Source organism: Narcine bancroftii, chromosome 2 (assembly GCF_036971445.1).
Source record: "Narcine bancroftii isolate sNarBan1 chromosome 2, sNarBan1.hap1, whole genome shotgun sequence".
Taxonomy (NCBI): Eukaryota; Metazoa; Chordata; class Chondrichthyes; order Torpediniformes; family Narcinidae; genus Narcine; species Narcine bancroftii.
The window spans coordinates 335,011,614-335,029,440 of record NC_091470.1 but is presented as its reverse complement, the minus strand read 5'-3'; the positions used below and the strand labels follow the sequence as shown (position 1 = coordinate 335,029,440).

The window sequence follows — 17,827 nt, the reverse complement described above, 5'->3', positions numbered from 1 at the left end:
CTTAAATATGGAGACCAAAACTTGATTTACTCCAGGTATGCTGTTATCTACAAGCTAGGAATATGCATAAAAATATTTATAATTTTATTCACCATTCAATAAAAGCCATAATTCCAGTAACAACTGTATCTCCAGACTAGCCTTTTGTGTGTCATACACAAAAACTCCGAGATACATTTTTAAAATCACAATATACACTAGTCTCACTCATTTTAAATGTTAATTTAGGTTTTTATTGTTACAACCAAAGTGAATAACATCACTTTTCCCCCCACAAGATATGTTGTATATGCTATTCATTTTATCTAACTATGTTGTTTCGCTGGTTCCATATGACTTCCTTGCAACTTCTTAGAACACAGAAAATTACTAGAAATGATAAAATAGAATGTAGTACAGTACAGTACAGGCCCTTCAGCCCATGATGTTATGTCGACCTATATAAAGCTACTCATCAGTCCAAACCTTCCATACCTCACAACCATAACTTCCAATTTTTCTTGCATTCACGTGCCTGTCTCAGAGTTTTAAAAAAAATTTCCCTTTTGTACCATCCTCGGCCGCCAACCTGGCAATGTATTCTAGGCACCCTCTATTCCCTGTGTAATACACGTACCCCTGTCGTCTCCCCTAAACTTTCCTCTCCTCACTTTAAACAGATATCCTCTGGTATTTGGTACTGTCACTGCAGGAAACATGAACAGTTTGTCCACTCTATTTATGCATCCCATAATCTTGTAGACATCTATTAAGTCCATCCCTTGTCATTCTTTACTCCATAGAGAAAAACCCTAGCTCTGTTAACCTTGTTTCAAAAGACACATTCTCCAATCCAGGCAACATCCTGTTAAATTTCTGCTGCACCATTTTCAAAGGTTCAACATCCTTTCTGCAACGAGGCAACATTTTTTTTCTGAAAGAAAGCAAATTTGGCTATAGTATACTTAGTCCACATCCAAGTAATCTGTATGGAATAATAATAGTTGAGAACCTAACATTGATACCTGTGTCACTCTCCTTACTGCTGATTGCCAATTCAAATACAATTAATTTATCTTTAATTTAACTTTTAAAAATGTAGACATACAGCATGATAACAGGCCCTTCTGGCCCACGAGCCCATGCCTCTCAAATATTCTAATCAACATAACCCTCATAATGTTTTGGATGTTGGGCAAAACTGGAGCACCCAGAGGAAACCCACACAGACATGAGGGAAATATATAAACTCCTTACAAACAGCACAGTATTTGAACCCAGATCACTGGTATCCTAACAGTGTTGCATTAAGGACTATGCTAACTGTGCTAAGCATGCTGTCTCTTGCTACACCACACTAACCTTGATTCCCTGATTCCTAGAGTTTGCTACTCCTTTATCAAAACCAGTTTATCGCTTTCAAGGTTTTGGGCTTCTATTTTCAGCATTAAGCTTTTATGTGTCCCTTTATCATATGTATTTTGGAAATCAGAATGCAATATACCAATTGATTTCTTTTCATCCACCCTGTTTGTTAAACCTTCAAAGAACTCCAATAACTTTGTCAAATACTGTACATGTGCAGTACACTTAGCAGGTCAGCAGTGTGATCTGCTGACTTCCTCCAGCAATTTTGTGTACTGCTCTAGACCCCACCAGCTGCAGATTTTCTTGTTTACCTCCATTTGTCAAACACATTTTCCCTGGGGGCGTGGCGTGATGCCGTAGGGAGAAGGCATGGAAAACACCTCACCTGGCAGAATTAATTAGTACCTGACCTTTAAAAAATTTTTAAAAGTCTAACTGGTTTTAAAAATTTCTTAGAGGTCTCAGAAGATAGCAACAAAAAAAAATCCAGAACTCAAACTACAAAAAAATCGGCTGCAACTGAAGTTATTTTATGGGAAGAACCAGGGCTTACCTTGAAGACTCAGCCTCTGATCTTGGTTCCTCTCCAACCCTGACTGATGAAGGCTCCGTGGGTAAGAATTCTGGCTCGAGTGCCACCTTCTCGGGGAGCTGGGGAAGATGGCGTTGGAGCATGGAAGAAAACTGCAGAGGTGATAGTTGAGACAACATCCCTGCGTGGAACTTCGCGCATATGCGACACAGAAGCGATCGAGTCAGAGTCTGTGGACCCCACTCCAACAATGGTCGTGGGTCAAACAAGGGCTAAACACAAAGCTCATTTACAGTTTCAGCCCTTGGCAACCTCAACGGAGGAGGAAGATGAAGATTCTGGAGTAGAAGAAGAAAATTTTTTGCCACAGTCACAAGGAGAGGAAACAAGAAGAAGGAAGAGATCAATATATTCAAGGTAAAATGTGTGCATATTATGTTACCCCAAAACCTCTTGACCCACAGATTTTTGATAAAAGTTTTGAAAAAATAGATTTAATTAGTTAGAAAATGAATGCAAATTTTGCTGAAGTGAAAACTAATTTTACTAATCATTTGGGAGCTATTAAAGAAGAAATGACTCTAACGAAGACAGGTATGGCAAAATTAATAAAATTGTTGACAAAATTAAAATTAAAGTTGAAAAATTTGAAGATTTCCAGGATTGTCATATGGAGGTGGAAGAATGTAAAGACACAGTTAATAAGATAGAAGATTCTTTTACAGCGCGGGAAGTTCAGAAGAAAGATTTATTGCAGAAAGTTGATATGTTGGAAAATAAGATGAGAAGAAATGACGTGAAATTTGATGGTTTTCCTGGAGATTTTGAAGACAATTATCCAGTGAAATTTTCTCAAAATTGGCTGCTTGAAATTTGGAGACCAGACAATTTTCCAAATGGCTTGGAGATTGATAGAGCACATAGAGCTCAAGGGAAAAGCTGTATCTGGGAAACTGCTACGCTCTGTCTTGATTAAATGTTTACGTTACCAAAATAGGGAAATGATTTTAAGAGTGGCAGTTCAAAAAATGAGAGAACAACAAACTCCTTTAGTGATTCAGAATAGTAGAGTATTTTTTTATGTGGATTCAAGTAATGAAATTATAAAAAGAAGAAAAGAATTTAACCCTGCAAAATCAGTTTTGTAGAATAAGGGATATAAATGTTCTTTTCAATACCCAGCAGTTTTTTATGGACAATATCAAGCTCAATTTTTTTGCCAATGAGTCTGAATCTTTGGAATTTGCCAATTTGTTACTTAATATTAAACAGAATGGAAGGCAATCTTCTGTACCTCAACAAATAGAAGGGGATCAAGAAAAATCAAAAGGAGAGATTTCACCTAGAGGACAGCCGACTGAAGCTCAAATTGAAATTGATGACGATCAAGTTAATAGAGACCCTGAAGAAGCTTTTCACACTTGACTGATTGAAATTTAATTCTTATATTCTGTCTGGGGGAGGAGGGTTCTTTTTTTCTGCTTTCCTTTTCTCAGGCCTCGTGCCACTAGTGGCGAGAGCCACTTCTTGTTATTAAAGGAGTTAACGCTGACCTTATTGGCGCATTTGGGAGATTTTTTGATTTTTAAAAAACTTTTGGGGTTTCTTACTTTCTATCTTTTGAGATGGCATGTTTTGAAAATTGGCTGTGGACTGGGATGGCCCAGGGTGGAGAGGAGAATTTAATATTAAAAAAATTAAAATATTGCAATACAAGGATTGAATTATGTAACGTTAAATGTGAAAGGGCTCAATAATCTAATTAAAAGGAAGAGAGTTTTAGCTCATATTAAAAAGTTGAAAGTCGACATTGCTTTTTTACAGGAAACTCATTTAACAGAGAAAGAACATCAAAAGTTGAAAAGGGAATGGATTGGACAGGTTATAGCTTCATCTTTTAATTCTAAAGCACAAGGAATAGCTATTTTAATTAATAAAAAATTCCATTTAAATTACAATCAACAACTATTGACCCCTTTAGTAGATTTGTATTAGTAAATTGTCAAATTTATTCAGTGTCTTGGATTTTTATGAATATTTAAGTTCTAATATAGATGATGAAAAATTTATTCAAGATGCTTTTTAAAAAAATTTGGTACAAGTAGATGGAAATATAATAATTGGTAGGGATTTTTATTGTTGTTTAGATCTAATTTTAGATAAATCTACAAATTCTTTAGTTAAAATGAAAATGGCTAAAAGAATATTGATATTAATGGAAGAGTTAAATTTGGTGAATATTTGGAGAAAATTTAATCTGAGAGAGAAAGATTATTCATTTTATTCTTATTGGTTTGATTCTTATTCTAGAATTGATTTTTTTTTCTTAATTTTGGCAGATTTACAAGGAAGGATTGAATATATACAATATAAACCTAGAATTGTATCAGACCATTCACTGTTATTCATGTTTAAATTCTGATAAAATTGGAACAGTTTATAGATGGAGATTTAACTCATCACTATTAAGAAATGTAGAATTTTGTTACTTTATGAGAAGTCAAATACAGAAATTTTTACGTATAAATGCCAATTCAGTTGATAATATATTTGTTTTATAGAATGCATTAGAAGCATATTTGAGAGGTCAAATAATAAGTTACTTGACTAAAATTAAGAAAAAATTATCTTAAGGAAGTAGATAAATTAGAAAAAGAAATTATGATTTTGGAAAAAAAATTACAATAAAACCCATCTGGAAAAAAGAGGTTAGAATTGATAAATGAAAAAATGCATGATAATTCAATTCAGACTTATAGGATTGAGAAATTAATTGATAAATCTAAATAAAAATATTATGTGTTGGGAGAATGAGCACATAAGGTTTTAGCTTGGCAATTGAAAATGGAGCAAGCATCAAGGGTTATTAATGCTGTAAAAAAGAATTTGAAAATTACTTATAAATCATAGGATATAAATGATTCTTTCAGAAAATATTATACCGTTATATTCATCTCAATTATTGAATAATGAGGAAGAAATTAATGATTTCTTACAGAAGCTTCAATTACCATTTTTGAATTGCCAATCTCAGAAAGATTTAGATTTTTTGTTTACATTGAAAAAGTTATTAAAGCTTTAAATTCTATGCAAAATGGGAAATCTCCTGGATTTACATCTGAATTTTCTGAAAAAATTTAAAGATTTATTGATGCCTTTTTTTATGGAAGTATTAAAACAAGCAACTATAATTTGTTCTTTACCTGAATCTTTTTCAAATGCTGTAATACCTAAGAAAGATAAAGATTTATTAAAAACCTGAGTCTTATAGACCCATATCATTATTAAATGTTGATTATAAAATTGTTGCTAAAGTTTTGGCTAATAGAGTAAATGAATATTTATCTGAGTTGGTTCATTTAGATCAATCTGGATTTATTTGAAAAGATACTGCTAATAATATAGCTAAATTGATTAGTTTAATACATAGTTTTCAGAGACATTGGATCCAGCATTAGTCTTGTCATTAGATGCAGAAAAGGCTTTTGATAGATTAGAATTGAATTATTTATTTAAGGTTTTACAAAAAATTCAATTTGGGTCATTGTTTTAAAGCTTTATAGAGGAATCCTATAGCTAAAGTAGTTGCTAATGGATAACTCTCTCCTTTTTCACTAACATGATTGGCTAGACAAGGTTGTCCTTTATCTGCTGCATTGTTTGTTTTAGCAATTGAACCGCTGGCACAATCAATAAGACAAGACATTGGTATTAATGGAATTAAAGTGAATAAAGAGGAATATAAAATTAGTTTGTTTGCAGATGATGTATAGATTTATATAACAGATCCTGAAAATTCTTTAGTTTCTTTGTATAAAAAGTTACAAAACTATGGAGAAATGTCTAGTTCTAAAATTAATTGGGATAAAAATAAAGTTATGCCATTAGTAGAAGGAGATTATGATCACTGTAAATGTGAAGCTCAATTTAGGTGGACAAATAATCTGATTAAATTATTACATGTTAGAATTGATAAAAATTTAGATGATCTGTATAAATTAAATTATATTTCACTACTTAATAAAATTAAAGATGATTTAATTAGATGGAATGATTTACCTATACTTTAATAGGAAGAGTGAATTGTATTAAAATGAATATCTTTCTGAGGATACAATATCTTTTTCAATCTATTTCTTGTTTAATACCCCCCACCCCCCACAAATTTTTAAAGACCTTAATTTAATTTTAAGAAAATTTTTATGGAAGGGGAAAATGAATAAGGTATCTTGTTCTAAGGTTAAGAATTTTTGGTTACAAGTTAAATTGTTTTTAGAGTGAGTATTAAAAGTAAGTTTATCGTTTTATCCTATGTTATTTTTATTAGGGGATATTATGCTGATTGCTTTAGGGTTGAGATTGACTATGTACCAAATTGAATTTTTACATTTGGCTTTGGCTGTTTCAAAAAATGGTTTGGTATTACTTGGAAATCTGATTTAGTTTTAGGAATGCAAAGATGTCATACTGAAATTAAATCCTGTATTCCTTTAGAAAATATAACATATAATTTGAGGGATAGATATAATTTTTTAAAATATGTATGAAGCCCACATTTAAAAATTCTTGGTATTAAATTTAATCTCCCAATCCGCTCTGGTGGACGTCTCAGTTTCCGCAGCTAGAACGTCGATTATTGTTGTTCTTAGTGATGATCTCCTTCTTTCTTTCTTTGTAGGTGGGTAGGGTGTTAGTGGGGTGGATGAGGGTTTTTTATTCAATTATATAATGTTTGATTCAATATATTATAATTAATGTCATATGATTTAAAATTGTAAATAAAATATAAAAAACACACTTTCCCCTTCTCAAAAATTACACTGATTCTGCTTAATTGTTTTATGATTTTCAATATTTTCTGCTAGTACATCCTTAATAAAAGATTCCAGCATTTTCCTGATGACAGTTATTAGCCTATGTGGTGTACTTGTCTTGCTTTACATTATCCTCCTGTCTTGAATAGTGGCTTGACAGACTCAAGATGAATGAGTATGTTGGCTATCTAATGATCTTCTACAATATAATGCCCGTCTATGGCCCGTCTACTCTTGATTCTCTCTTTGAACATGCTGTGGAGCTCTGTGATTACCATCATTATTAATCACCGAATATTTTTGTATTGCTAAAGGAGAAATGCCAAAGGGAAGCTGCATACCTCTTCAAGTTTGAGCAGTCCTTCAAGAATTTGCTGACTGATATTAAAACTCAGATTCTTCGACCTCTTGTCAAGGCTGGTAAGTAACTGTTAGGATTTACATTATTCTATAAAAATTAAAACTAGCTCATAAAAGAAAGGCCTGATTCCAAATACCAATGGATCAAAAAATATTAGAACAACTTGATGGATGAAGCTAAAGTGAAAGAAATAGCTAGGACAACAAATCTGCCTGGTTTTAAAACCTGGATATTTTGGTTCCATTGAATGTTGATAGTGGGAAGTATTGTACAATTGTATGCTGATTCAATAACATTTACTCTACAACACTACCTAAGACAAGTTTTTGATTGACCTTATTAAATTTATTCTGTGTGTGTTTCCTTTCTGCAGAGGCATCTGATCTTAAGTCCCGGCCACAGCTGAAAGAATCTCTTTTTGCTTTGGAGGAAAATTTGGAGGCTCTCTGTAAACAGTCAGAAGAATTCTGCTACCACCTGAGTGAAAGTTTCAATACTTTAACTCACAAGGAACTCTACCTGATCAAAAACACACATCATCTTAAGGAGATGTACATGATGTAAGTGAGCAAACTGAGCATCTCAGATCCTTGGCAGTGATAGCCTGACTGGCAATTCATTACAGGAGATGATCATAATGGAATATTTGATAAGGTCCTACATAGAAAGCTAGTTTAAATTGATTTCAAGAAAAATTGGCAAACTAAATTTTAAAATTTAAATTAAATTTTAAATTTAGGCATACAGCATAATAACAGGCCATTTTGGTCCATGAGTAAATGCTGCCCAATTTACAACCAATTAACTTACACTCCCGGTACGTTTCAAATGGTGGGAGGAAACCGGAGCCCCTGGGGAAAACCTATGCAGACACGGGAAGAACATACAAACTCCTTACTGACAGAGATTCGAACCTCAGTCCTGATCTCTGGCGCTGTGGAGACATTGTTCTAACAGCTACTCCAACCATGCCACCTAAAATTGTCTTGGTAATAGGAGACAAAGGGTGATGGTGGAGAGTTGCTTCTGTGATTGATAACCTGTGGCCAGTGGTAGACTGTTCACTGTAGCCATATGGACTTTCTCACTGTACTTTGGTGCACATGACAATAAAATGAACAGAAGTGAATATTATGAATGACATAATATTGAGGTATGGTCACTAAGTTTACAGATGAAACAAGAGCAAAGAAATTCGTACAGGTGGACAGAATTGGGAGTTTGGTGACACGTTGGACAGAATAGGTCACAGCAACAGGTTTGAACTATTGTAATAGTGAGGAATATAGTCTCAGGCCACCGAAAGATATTGATCAACTAGTAAATTTGGCAGAGCAATGGCAGCTAGAACTTATTTATTATTAGTGTGAAGAGAATTTCACAACGTTTACAAAATATGTAAATGAGCACTTGCATCACGAAGGCATTGAAGGTTGCGGAACATATACATGATTTACTTTCTGGTCGGCAAGGAGGGGACTGGAGGAAGGACCTGCTTGTACGCTGCATGATGCTAAGATTAATATCTTGGATGAGCTGCATATTGGTCTTGAGTTCAAAACGTCTGACTGTGCCCTGTTCTCTCCTGCATGGCTCTGCACATCCAGCCCCCTTTCCCTGCCCCAATTCCTTTGCTCTCTTGTTCATCCACCCTTCTCATGGATCTGCCTGCTTGCTTCCTTGGCTATCCTCTTGTCCCCTTCACCCCAAACATCCAACACCATTTTCTCCAGCCTAGGTGCCTCTGATGGTTCAGTACTTATTTATCTTCATTTCTTTCAGGTACTTCATGGCTTTTACGAACTATGTGGTTCTCTGTGGCTTTGAGTATGTTGCAAAACAAACCAGGTATGACAGCAATGGAAAGCAACCATGTTTCAAAAATGTAATTAAGAGAGCTGGAATAACTTTATACTTAAGATATTGGTTTTATTTATCATTTTTTTGGGAGTGTTGGCTCCGGATGAACAGCAATGGACATAATGGAGAATGAAACCTTTAACAGTAACAAGTCAGTTGCATTGTAGTATCAGTTTCAGTTCAGTTGCAGATGTTTTTGTTTTTTTTTAAATTTTTTATTTTTCACACCATAAATCACAATAGCCATGATATACACTTTTTCTTTTTCACACATTTACAGTGACTTTTTCTCCCCCCCCTCCTCCCAAGCCACCCCCCCACCCCCCCCTCTCATCCATTTTAGGTATACAATCTAGGTTGCATTAATTCAGTCAGACAATGTTGTCATTCAACAAAAATACACCAGAAATTCTACAGATTCCATTCTTTTCTTTCCTTCTCCTTCCATCAACTTAGGTAATGTTTGTCCCCGGTAGGTTTTCGCTATTGTATTTATTGAAGCTAAGTACAGTTCTCTTCTCATGCTAGTGTGACTTCTTGTTTCTCCTCCAACCTGTTTGTACCTTGAGTGTTCATACCTGAAGCAATCCTTGGAGTGATGAATGGTTATAGATGACCACCAGTGATCTCACCACACACTGTCCCAGTATTCATGGTTAAAAATTTTATTGATCATTATTGTCCTTCACATTTCTGATGCCTCCAGCCTACTTGCCCACCTCCATGGTTACCAGCTCTACCATTTTTGATCTGTCTACCAACTCTCCCTTTCCCCTACCTTGAATCTATCTGATGTCCTTTGCATAGTCCTTTTCCCATGCACTATTGCACAAGCCCTGCATAATGACCTGAACCTGGTGTATTTTTGTGCTTCCTAGCTACACTTCTACTAACAAGATAATTGCTGGCACATTGTGAACTGATTGATTGACATGACTTGAAGGGTGTTGCCCAGTTGAAAGAGACAGTTGCCAATTTTGCCTTGCTCCCTGCAAGCATAGGATCTGACTTGTTCTAGACAAGATGGGACAAGATCTCCTGGCCTGTATTATCATATTCCTCTGGAATCCTGAAACTACTTGTGCTTTCATCACTAGACCTACTCATTTCTACTTCAAATATGCCCAATTTAAATACTCCCTCTCTCCTGCTATAATTTTGATTGGTCTCTAGTTTCTTTCAAAAGCTTTAGCAGCAAAATGCATCTAAAGTTATTTTGTGATATTAATTGATCTAATTTGCATTTAAACATATCAACACATTCTCTGGTAGATAATTCTCCTGGACCAGATGGAATGCACCCTTGGGTTCAGAGGGAGGTAGCTGTAGAGATTGTGGAGGCATTGGTAATGATCTTCCAGGAATCAATGGATTCTGGCATGATTCCAGTGGACTGGAGGACCTCAATTGTCACTTCTCTGTTTAAGAAGGGGAACAAGGTAGCAGAAAAGAAATTATAGACCTATGAGCCTGACATCAGTGGTTGGGAAGCTGTTAGAGTAGATTGTCAAGGATGAGGTTATGGAACACTGTATCTGGAGGTGCATGAAAAGACCCAAGTCACATGGTTTCCTTAAAGAAAAATCATGCCTATAATTACAATGTTTTGAAGAGATCACAAGTAGGATCCACAGGGGAGATGCAGTGGATCTTGTGCATTTGGACTTTCAAAAGGCCTTCAACAAGGTTCTAGACAAGATGAGAGACATAAAATTACAGGATGGACACTAGGACTAGTAGAGGATGGGCTGATCAGCAGGAAAGAGAGAGTAGGAATAAAGGGCTCCTATTCTGCTTGGCTATCGGATACCAGTGGTCTTCTGCAGGGTTTGATGTTGAAGCTGCTTCTTTTTAGGTTGAATATAAAATATATGAATTATATGGCTAAATTTGCAGATAACACCAAAGATAAGTGGTGCAGCAGGCAGTACTAAGGATACTGAGGCTACAGAGAGACTTGAATAGATGAGATTGGGCAAAGAGATGGCAGATGAAATACAATGTTGGAGAGTATATGGTCATGCACTTTGGAAGAAGAATAGATGGGCCGACTATTATTAAGATGGGCAGAAGATTCAAAATTCTGACGTGTAAAAGGACTTGGGAGTCCTCATGTAGAATATTCTGAAGGTTAACCTCAAGGTTGAGTCAGTGGTGAAGAAGGCGAATGCAATGTTGGCATCCATTTCTACAGGAATAGCATGTAAGAGCAGGGAGGTAATGTGGTGACTCTATAAAGCACTGGTGAGATCACACTTGGAGTACTATGTAGAGGTTTGGGTGTCTGATTTGAGAAAAAGACGAGAAGATTCAGAGAAGATTTACAAGAATGATACTAGGAATGAAAGGGTTAGCACAGAAGGATGAGACCTGGACAGAGTAGATGTAGCAAGGTTGTTTCCCATGGTAGGGGATTCTAGAACAAGGGATCAAAGGCCGTCAATTTAAAACAGAGCATGGAAACATTTCTTTCTTCAGAGGGTCCTCTGTGGAACTTATTGCCACAGGCTGCTGTGGATGTGAGTTGGTTGGGTGTATTTAAGGCAGAGGTTGATGGGTATTTGATTAGTCATGGCATCAAGAGTTAGGGGAGTGGGGCTGACTGGGAGGATGGATCAGCTCATGATGAGAATTGTGGAACAGACTCGATGAGCCTACTTCTGCTCTTATATCTCGTGATCTTGTTCTGTCTACATTTAATTATGACATTCTATACTGCCCCGGACAATAACCACACGAGCAGTGCGAGTATAAGACAGCTTTAATAAACTAATATGTACACTAAGAGGACTTGTCTCTCTGCAAGACGAACCTGGAAAGCTAGATTGCAGCTCTGGATTGCTTTATATACAAGGTCACCGGGATGACCCATGGTGACCTAGTGGTGTAATTACATATCACCACACATTCCAAGCTTGTTACATACTGTATAATGGCCACTGACTCAATGGAATTAAGTTCAGGTTCCTATTTGATTAAATCTTCAAGGTAAATACAGGGAAAAGGGAGGGCTTTCCATGGTGCAAAGGCAAAGCTGTCTAGAGCTAGTCTTGTGAATTCTGCCTAAGCATGTGAGCCTACTTAGTGAGATAGCCTAAAATCCAGTGGTAGATTGTATTTCAAACAGAATAGTAAAATCTTTAAGCTTGAGTTGAATAATTTGTTATCTCAAGTCTTTAAATCTTGGAACATTGCTGTTTGACTTCTTATTAATTGTCAAGTTGATGGTGGTCATTTTGTAACTAATTGTCATATTCTGAGTAGGGAGTCACTTTCATTTTAATGTTTGCAACAGCTGTTGTATCATTTGATCATGACTAAGTTCACTCCACTCCATCTGCATTTGAGTAGAAACCAATTAATTCCTAAATGAAGCATTCCATTATGTGCTTGTTCTGGATGCTGCAGATTATGGTTAAAGGGAAAATTAGGGGGAACTTGTTCACGCAGAGAATGGCGAGAGTGTGGAATGACCTGTTGGCTGAAGAGGTGAACGTGGGCTTGATTTCGACATTCAAGGAAAATGTCGATAGGTGGGAGGGGTATGCGGGGCTATGGTCTGTGTGGAGGTCAAATGGGTCAAGGCCATTCGACACAAACTAGATGGGCTGAAGGCCCTGTTTCTGTGCTGTAGGATTCTAATGGTTCTATCATTGACATTTCTTGCTACCAAATGTTGAAATTTGTTTGGGTAAGCAGGGATACATTGCATGAAAGATTTGAGGGTCTTCAACTGGCTTGGCAGCACACGTTTGTATCAGCAGAAATTGGATAGCTGTAAAACAGCATGATCTTCAACTGAAACCTGTAGGGAGGATTTTGGATGCAACTGGCTGCCTTACATGTAGTGTCAAGTGATATACACCACTGTTTTATAAATGGTTGTGCTTAATCTTTGAATTATTTTACCAGTATGTTAACAGAACCTGCATTTGTCCTGACACTCAGATATGATAAACACTACACATTCTGATGTTCCTGTAAAACCTCCTTATTATGTGCAATTCCAGCCTAGTATTGCTGAATTAACACAATGAAAAATCTGGTGGTTGATGCTATTCAAAGCATTATCTTTTCTCATTGTGGTTCCTTATTTAAAAAAAGGAAGAGTTGTAGTGGCAGCTACAACTGCTACTGAAAGAACACACAACCAGACGGGTTGAGCTCAGTGAGCTGAAAACTGGTTTATTGCTGGCACCTGGGCTGAACTTATACTCCCAGCCTGGACCTGGCTGAGAACCACGATGGGTGTGGGGGAGGGTGGTGCCAATGTCACTCGGGCATCACGTGGTCCCCCAGCGTGGGCTTCTGAGCCTGGTGCTGAGAAGAAGGGGAAACTCCCGATGGCGCCATTTTGGCCGGCTGCCCCGCCGCGTGGATTACAAGTGGGGCCGGTTTGCCTGCCTAGTGGCATGCCGCCACAGAGTGTGCATTATCTTTGTGGCAATACATACATTTGTCAATCCAAAAAGGAGGATCTGACCTCTGCCCACTTGAGTAAGACCATAAGACTGCAAAAACAAAAGAAGATCCTGCCCATTTTAGCATTGCAATGAATCCTTTTTGAAACAAAACACCCAGCTACACAGGAACTGCCAGAAAAAGAGAAGGACAGAATAAGCTTATACTGCTACCTCAACTGTGTTGCGTAATGTTGGTGGGAGTTTCTGACAAGTCAGCTTAGAGTTGAAATATTAACTCAGTTTCTCTTTCCCCAGCTGGTCACTGCCTTCATGTACATTTTCAGAATTTTCTGTTTTTTATTTCAGATTTTCCAGCATTTGCAGTTATTTTTTGATTTTTGGAACTGAATCATTAACCCTACCTGCTGCAGACCATATACTTATTAGATCTGCTCTAAATCAAAATTATAGAGAATGCAGAAAAGAAAGATCCTTGTTATTCAATGCATATTTAACATACAATTCTGAATTTGGTTGTAAATTTTGTACTGATTATTCTGTAATTCATTGACATTCTAATGTTAATACCAAACTATTTAAAATAAATACAGTGACTATTGGAAAAGGAACAAGAACATTTTGAAGAACTTTCACTTGGATTCAACCTCCCTTTCTATGAACCTGGAGCGAATCTTTCATGAGCCCATACATCTACAGGTCCAGAAGTATATCGATGTCCTCAGAAAACTCAACTGGGGCTTGAAAAAGGTCTGTGCATTGAATCATGATTTCATTTTGCAAATTGGAGACTTACAAACTGTTGTTGAGGAACAGGAACTGCCATGGATGAATGCAGGTCCTGAAGTTCCCTGGGAATTATAAGCAGGATGGCCAAATACTGTCGAGATATGTCATGTCTTTTGTTGTCAACTCCACTTATGTTATGAAGGGATGCCAGAGCTCCAATTGAAGTTTAAAGCCATGATGAACATAATTTGTTTTGAGCAAAATCATACTGAGTGGGGATAGTTTGGCGATTAATCCTTACGACTATGCAGGCTAATCATTGCTGAGGTCTTGTTAAACCTCACCAGTGGTTTCCAGCACACAGTGGTCCAGCTAGATTCAACAAAGCCTGATGCAGTAAGTGCACAAAATTGCTGAGTAACTCACCAGGTCCTGCAGCATACATAGGAGGCAAAGACATTTAACAAGTGTTTCAGGCCTAAGCCCTTCATCAAGGGATGAGCAAAAAGCAGACAGGCGCCTGAATAAAAATGTAGGGGAAGGAAGGGAGGAAGAAAGAGCAGGGAGAGTTGCATATGCTAACAGCCAAAAAAGCCAAAGGTGGACATGGATAGAAGGGCAGGAGAGAGAAAATAAAAATTGATAGAGAAAAGAGCATTAGGTCTGTGAATGCAGAGCTGGAGAAAAGAAGAGAGAGGGACAGGGAGGGGGAGAAAGAGAGAGAAAGAGAGTGAGTTAGAGGGAAAGAAAAAGAGACAAGGGGAGGGGAGCTGAAGGAAAGGAGACATTGGTCTAGAGAATGAGAGACACAGGACAGGGATGGGGGTAATGGTGAGCTAATGGAGACCAGAGAAGTTACTGTTCATGTTGTCTGGTTGAAAGGTGTCCAGATGAAATATGAGGTGCTGTTCCTCCAACTTACAGGTGGTCTTAGTTCAGCATGCATGAGCCCATGAACAGATATGTTGGCATGGGAAAGGTGCAGGGAATTTAAATTGGCTGCCACTGGGAGATCCCCGCTATTATAGCAGACAGAGCTAAGGTGCTCAACGAAGTGATCTCCCAGTCTGTGTCCAGTGTCTTCGATGTAGAGCAAGCCAGAACAGGGGTAGCACACCCAGTAGATGACGCCTGCAGCTGCACAATTAAAGTGTGTGGAAAAGCCTGATGCAGTCCTGTTTCAGGGTCTCGACCTGAAATGTCAACCATTCCTCTGCCTGACCCACTGACCTTCTCCAGCAGTTTTCTTTTGCTGCCAACAAAGCCAATTAAGTACAGTATATGCAGTAACAATGCTTCACTTTTGCTGTTCCAAAACACAAATCTAAGTTTATTATATCTAGTACAGTAAGGATTCTTCAGTCAGCAGTCAAACAGGTTATCTCTTACATTCATACAGCCATATAAAGAGCATAATTTATATTGTATAGTAAAATTAAAAGTCAGATTAATTAGTGGAACTATAATATGCTGTGTAGACATTACAAACTCTTTGCTATTTCACTGCGGTTGCAATATTAAGAAATGGCCAGCTTTCCTGTTTATACTTTGGTGTCAAAAACAAACCAATAATTCAGGACCAGATTTGTTGATGAAGACTTGAAAAATGGATCTTGGACCTGCTCATGTTTCACCCCAAATTAATATCTGTACTGTCAGCTCAGTATAAATTAGTATTTAGCAAAATTTGAATATCTAGAGGTAAGTGTTATAACAATATCTGACGTAAGCCTGCAGTTTAAAAAAATCATTAAATGATTTTCACTTCTTGTTAAATAAACAATTAAAGGAACAATTGTTCCTAGCATAAGGAACTGCTCATTCGTCAATCTACAGACAATAATCTACAAGCAACTAAATTCAAACCTTGTTACATCCAAAGTATGATTGTGCGATTCTACCCTTATGGAGTTGGACCATAAGAAGCAATTTAAAAGCAAGTCATTCAGAGTATTCTCCTGTCTGCACTCTTTAAAAAAAAATGCTTTATTATTTTATTGTTTATCAACTTCCACTTCATCTTTTTCCACATTCTAATATGAAAAATGATATAGTATTCCTTTCTGGAGTTAACTATCAGAATGAAGATAAGTGAGGCAATTAAGTAAACGAGAAAAGGTCAATTCAATTTATTAGGGTTTCTCCTATTCATCATTTTTAGAACCTGGAGTCAAAACCTATCACAGATGCTCTTATGACTTTCACGGATCTTGACAAATGGATTCAACAGTCACTGGATGTGGCAACTTCAACCAAAGCTCTCTGGAACTCTCTTGGAAGCAAATTAACAGTGAGTGGGAAATGCATTATGTTCAATATGTTTGGCATTGTTACTTCATTATTTTATTATTCCAGAAACTGAATAATCCTATTTAAGAAGATGTACAAATGTATTTTTGATTTGCATCAGTCGAGCCTCCTGCAGTGAAGCTTAAACCTATCCTTTTTACTCTGATTTGATCACAATCAAGTGGCAGAGGCCTGGGCCTCAGATCCGGCAAGGAGTTTGAACATTTTCCTCCTGTCTGCGTGGGCTTTCTCTGGAATCTCTGATTTCCTCGCAGCCTCCAAAAGTGTAAGGGGTTTGTAGGTTAATTGGTGTATTTGGGCGGTATGTGCTTATGGGCTGGAAGGGCCCGTTACTCTGCTGTGCATCTGAATAATAAAAAAATAAATCATTCGATTATAATTTGATTATGTCACTATCAACTTGGAAATTTAAAAAAAAACTGTCACCAATCAGAATATAGGATACTCTGCCACAATGAGAACTTGAAAAAAATGGAGTGGATGAACCTACAGGAGAGCCCAATATGTACACCAATGGAGAAGGTCAAAAATTTTTAGTATTAGCCAAAGAGGTTCGGAAGAACACATGAGTAAAATATTAATGCCTGAAAAAACCACTTGAGTGGAACAATCCAATGGTCAGAGTAAAAATGCTTAAAAAAAAACTCAAGCTCTCTATGAGCACCTTGAAGAAGTTCTCAATGGTCAGTCTTTTTCTAAGCACAAGGGAGCCTAAATCTAGAGGACATAGATTTAAGGTGAGAGAGGAATACTTTATAGGGGATCCGAGGGGCAAATTTTTCACCCAGAGGGGGGTGGGTATGTGGAATGAACAGCCAGAGGATGTGGTAGAGGCGGGTACAATTACAAAGTTTCAAAGACATTTAGACAGGTACATAGATAGGAAAGGTTTGGGGGGACTAGCTCAGATAGCTAACTTGGCCAGCATGGACAGGTTGGATTGAAGGGCCTTTATCTGTACTGTATGACTTTATGACTTGCTTTTGTGTTGCAAACAATACATTTAGGAGGTCACTAGAAGTCTGACCAGCTCCTCACTCCCTAATGTAGACGTACAGTGCTGCAAAAGCACTTCAAATACTTCTTATAATTAACACACAAGTGCTTGTCGAATCTGAGTGAAGGCAATATTTAAGACCATGAGTAATTGTGTGCCACAGACATGAGAACCCAATGGGTTGTTTCTCTCTCTGTTAGCCCATTACTGGGAGCAAACAAAAATGGGTAGAACATCTATTTTATTTCCATTTGACATCTGGATAGAAAAACTAGATTCAAAAAATTATGCTGGCTTTCAATTTCAAGGCTCACATATCTTAAATTGAATGATGTAATTGGGATGTGAAAATGACCATGAACTAATGCAATCACAGTGTTTTAGGCAAAATCTTCTTTGGTAATTCAATTGTATTTCTTGGAGTGAAAGGTGGCAAGTGACATTTGCACCATAAAA

General features: G+C 37.0%; 1 protein-coding gene across 1 annotated transcript in view; it reads left to right on the top strand.

Moving 5' to 3' along the window:
• Positions 1–17,827, top strand: part of LOC138755702 (ALS2 C-terminal-like protein) — a 212,528-nt gene that overhangs the window by 16,312 nt on the left and 178,389 nt on the right. The window contains exons 3-7 of the mRNA XM_069922145.1: positions 7,008–7,113; positions 7,428–7,614; positions 8,837–8,902; positions 13,929–14,085; positions 16,226–16,354. Of these exons, the coding sequence (XP_069778246.1) occupies positions 7,008–7,113; positions 7,428–7,614; positions 8,837–8,902; positions 13,929–14,085; positions 16,226–16,354 (645 nt within the window). The remainder of the gene's footprint in view (positions 1–7,007; positions 7,114–7,427; positions 7,615–8,836; positions 8,903–13,928; positions 14,086–16,225; positions 16,355–17,827) is intronic.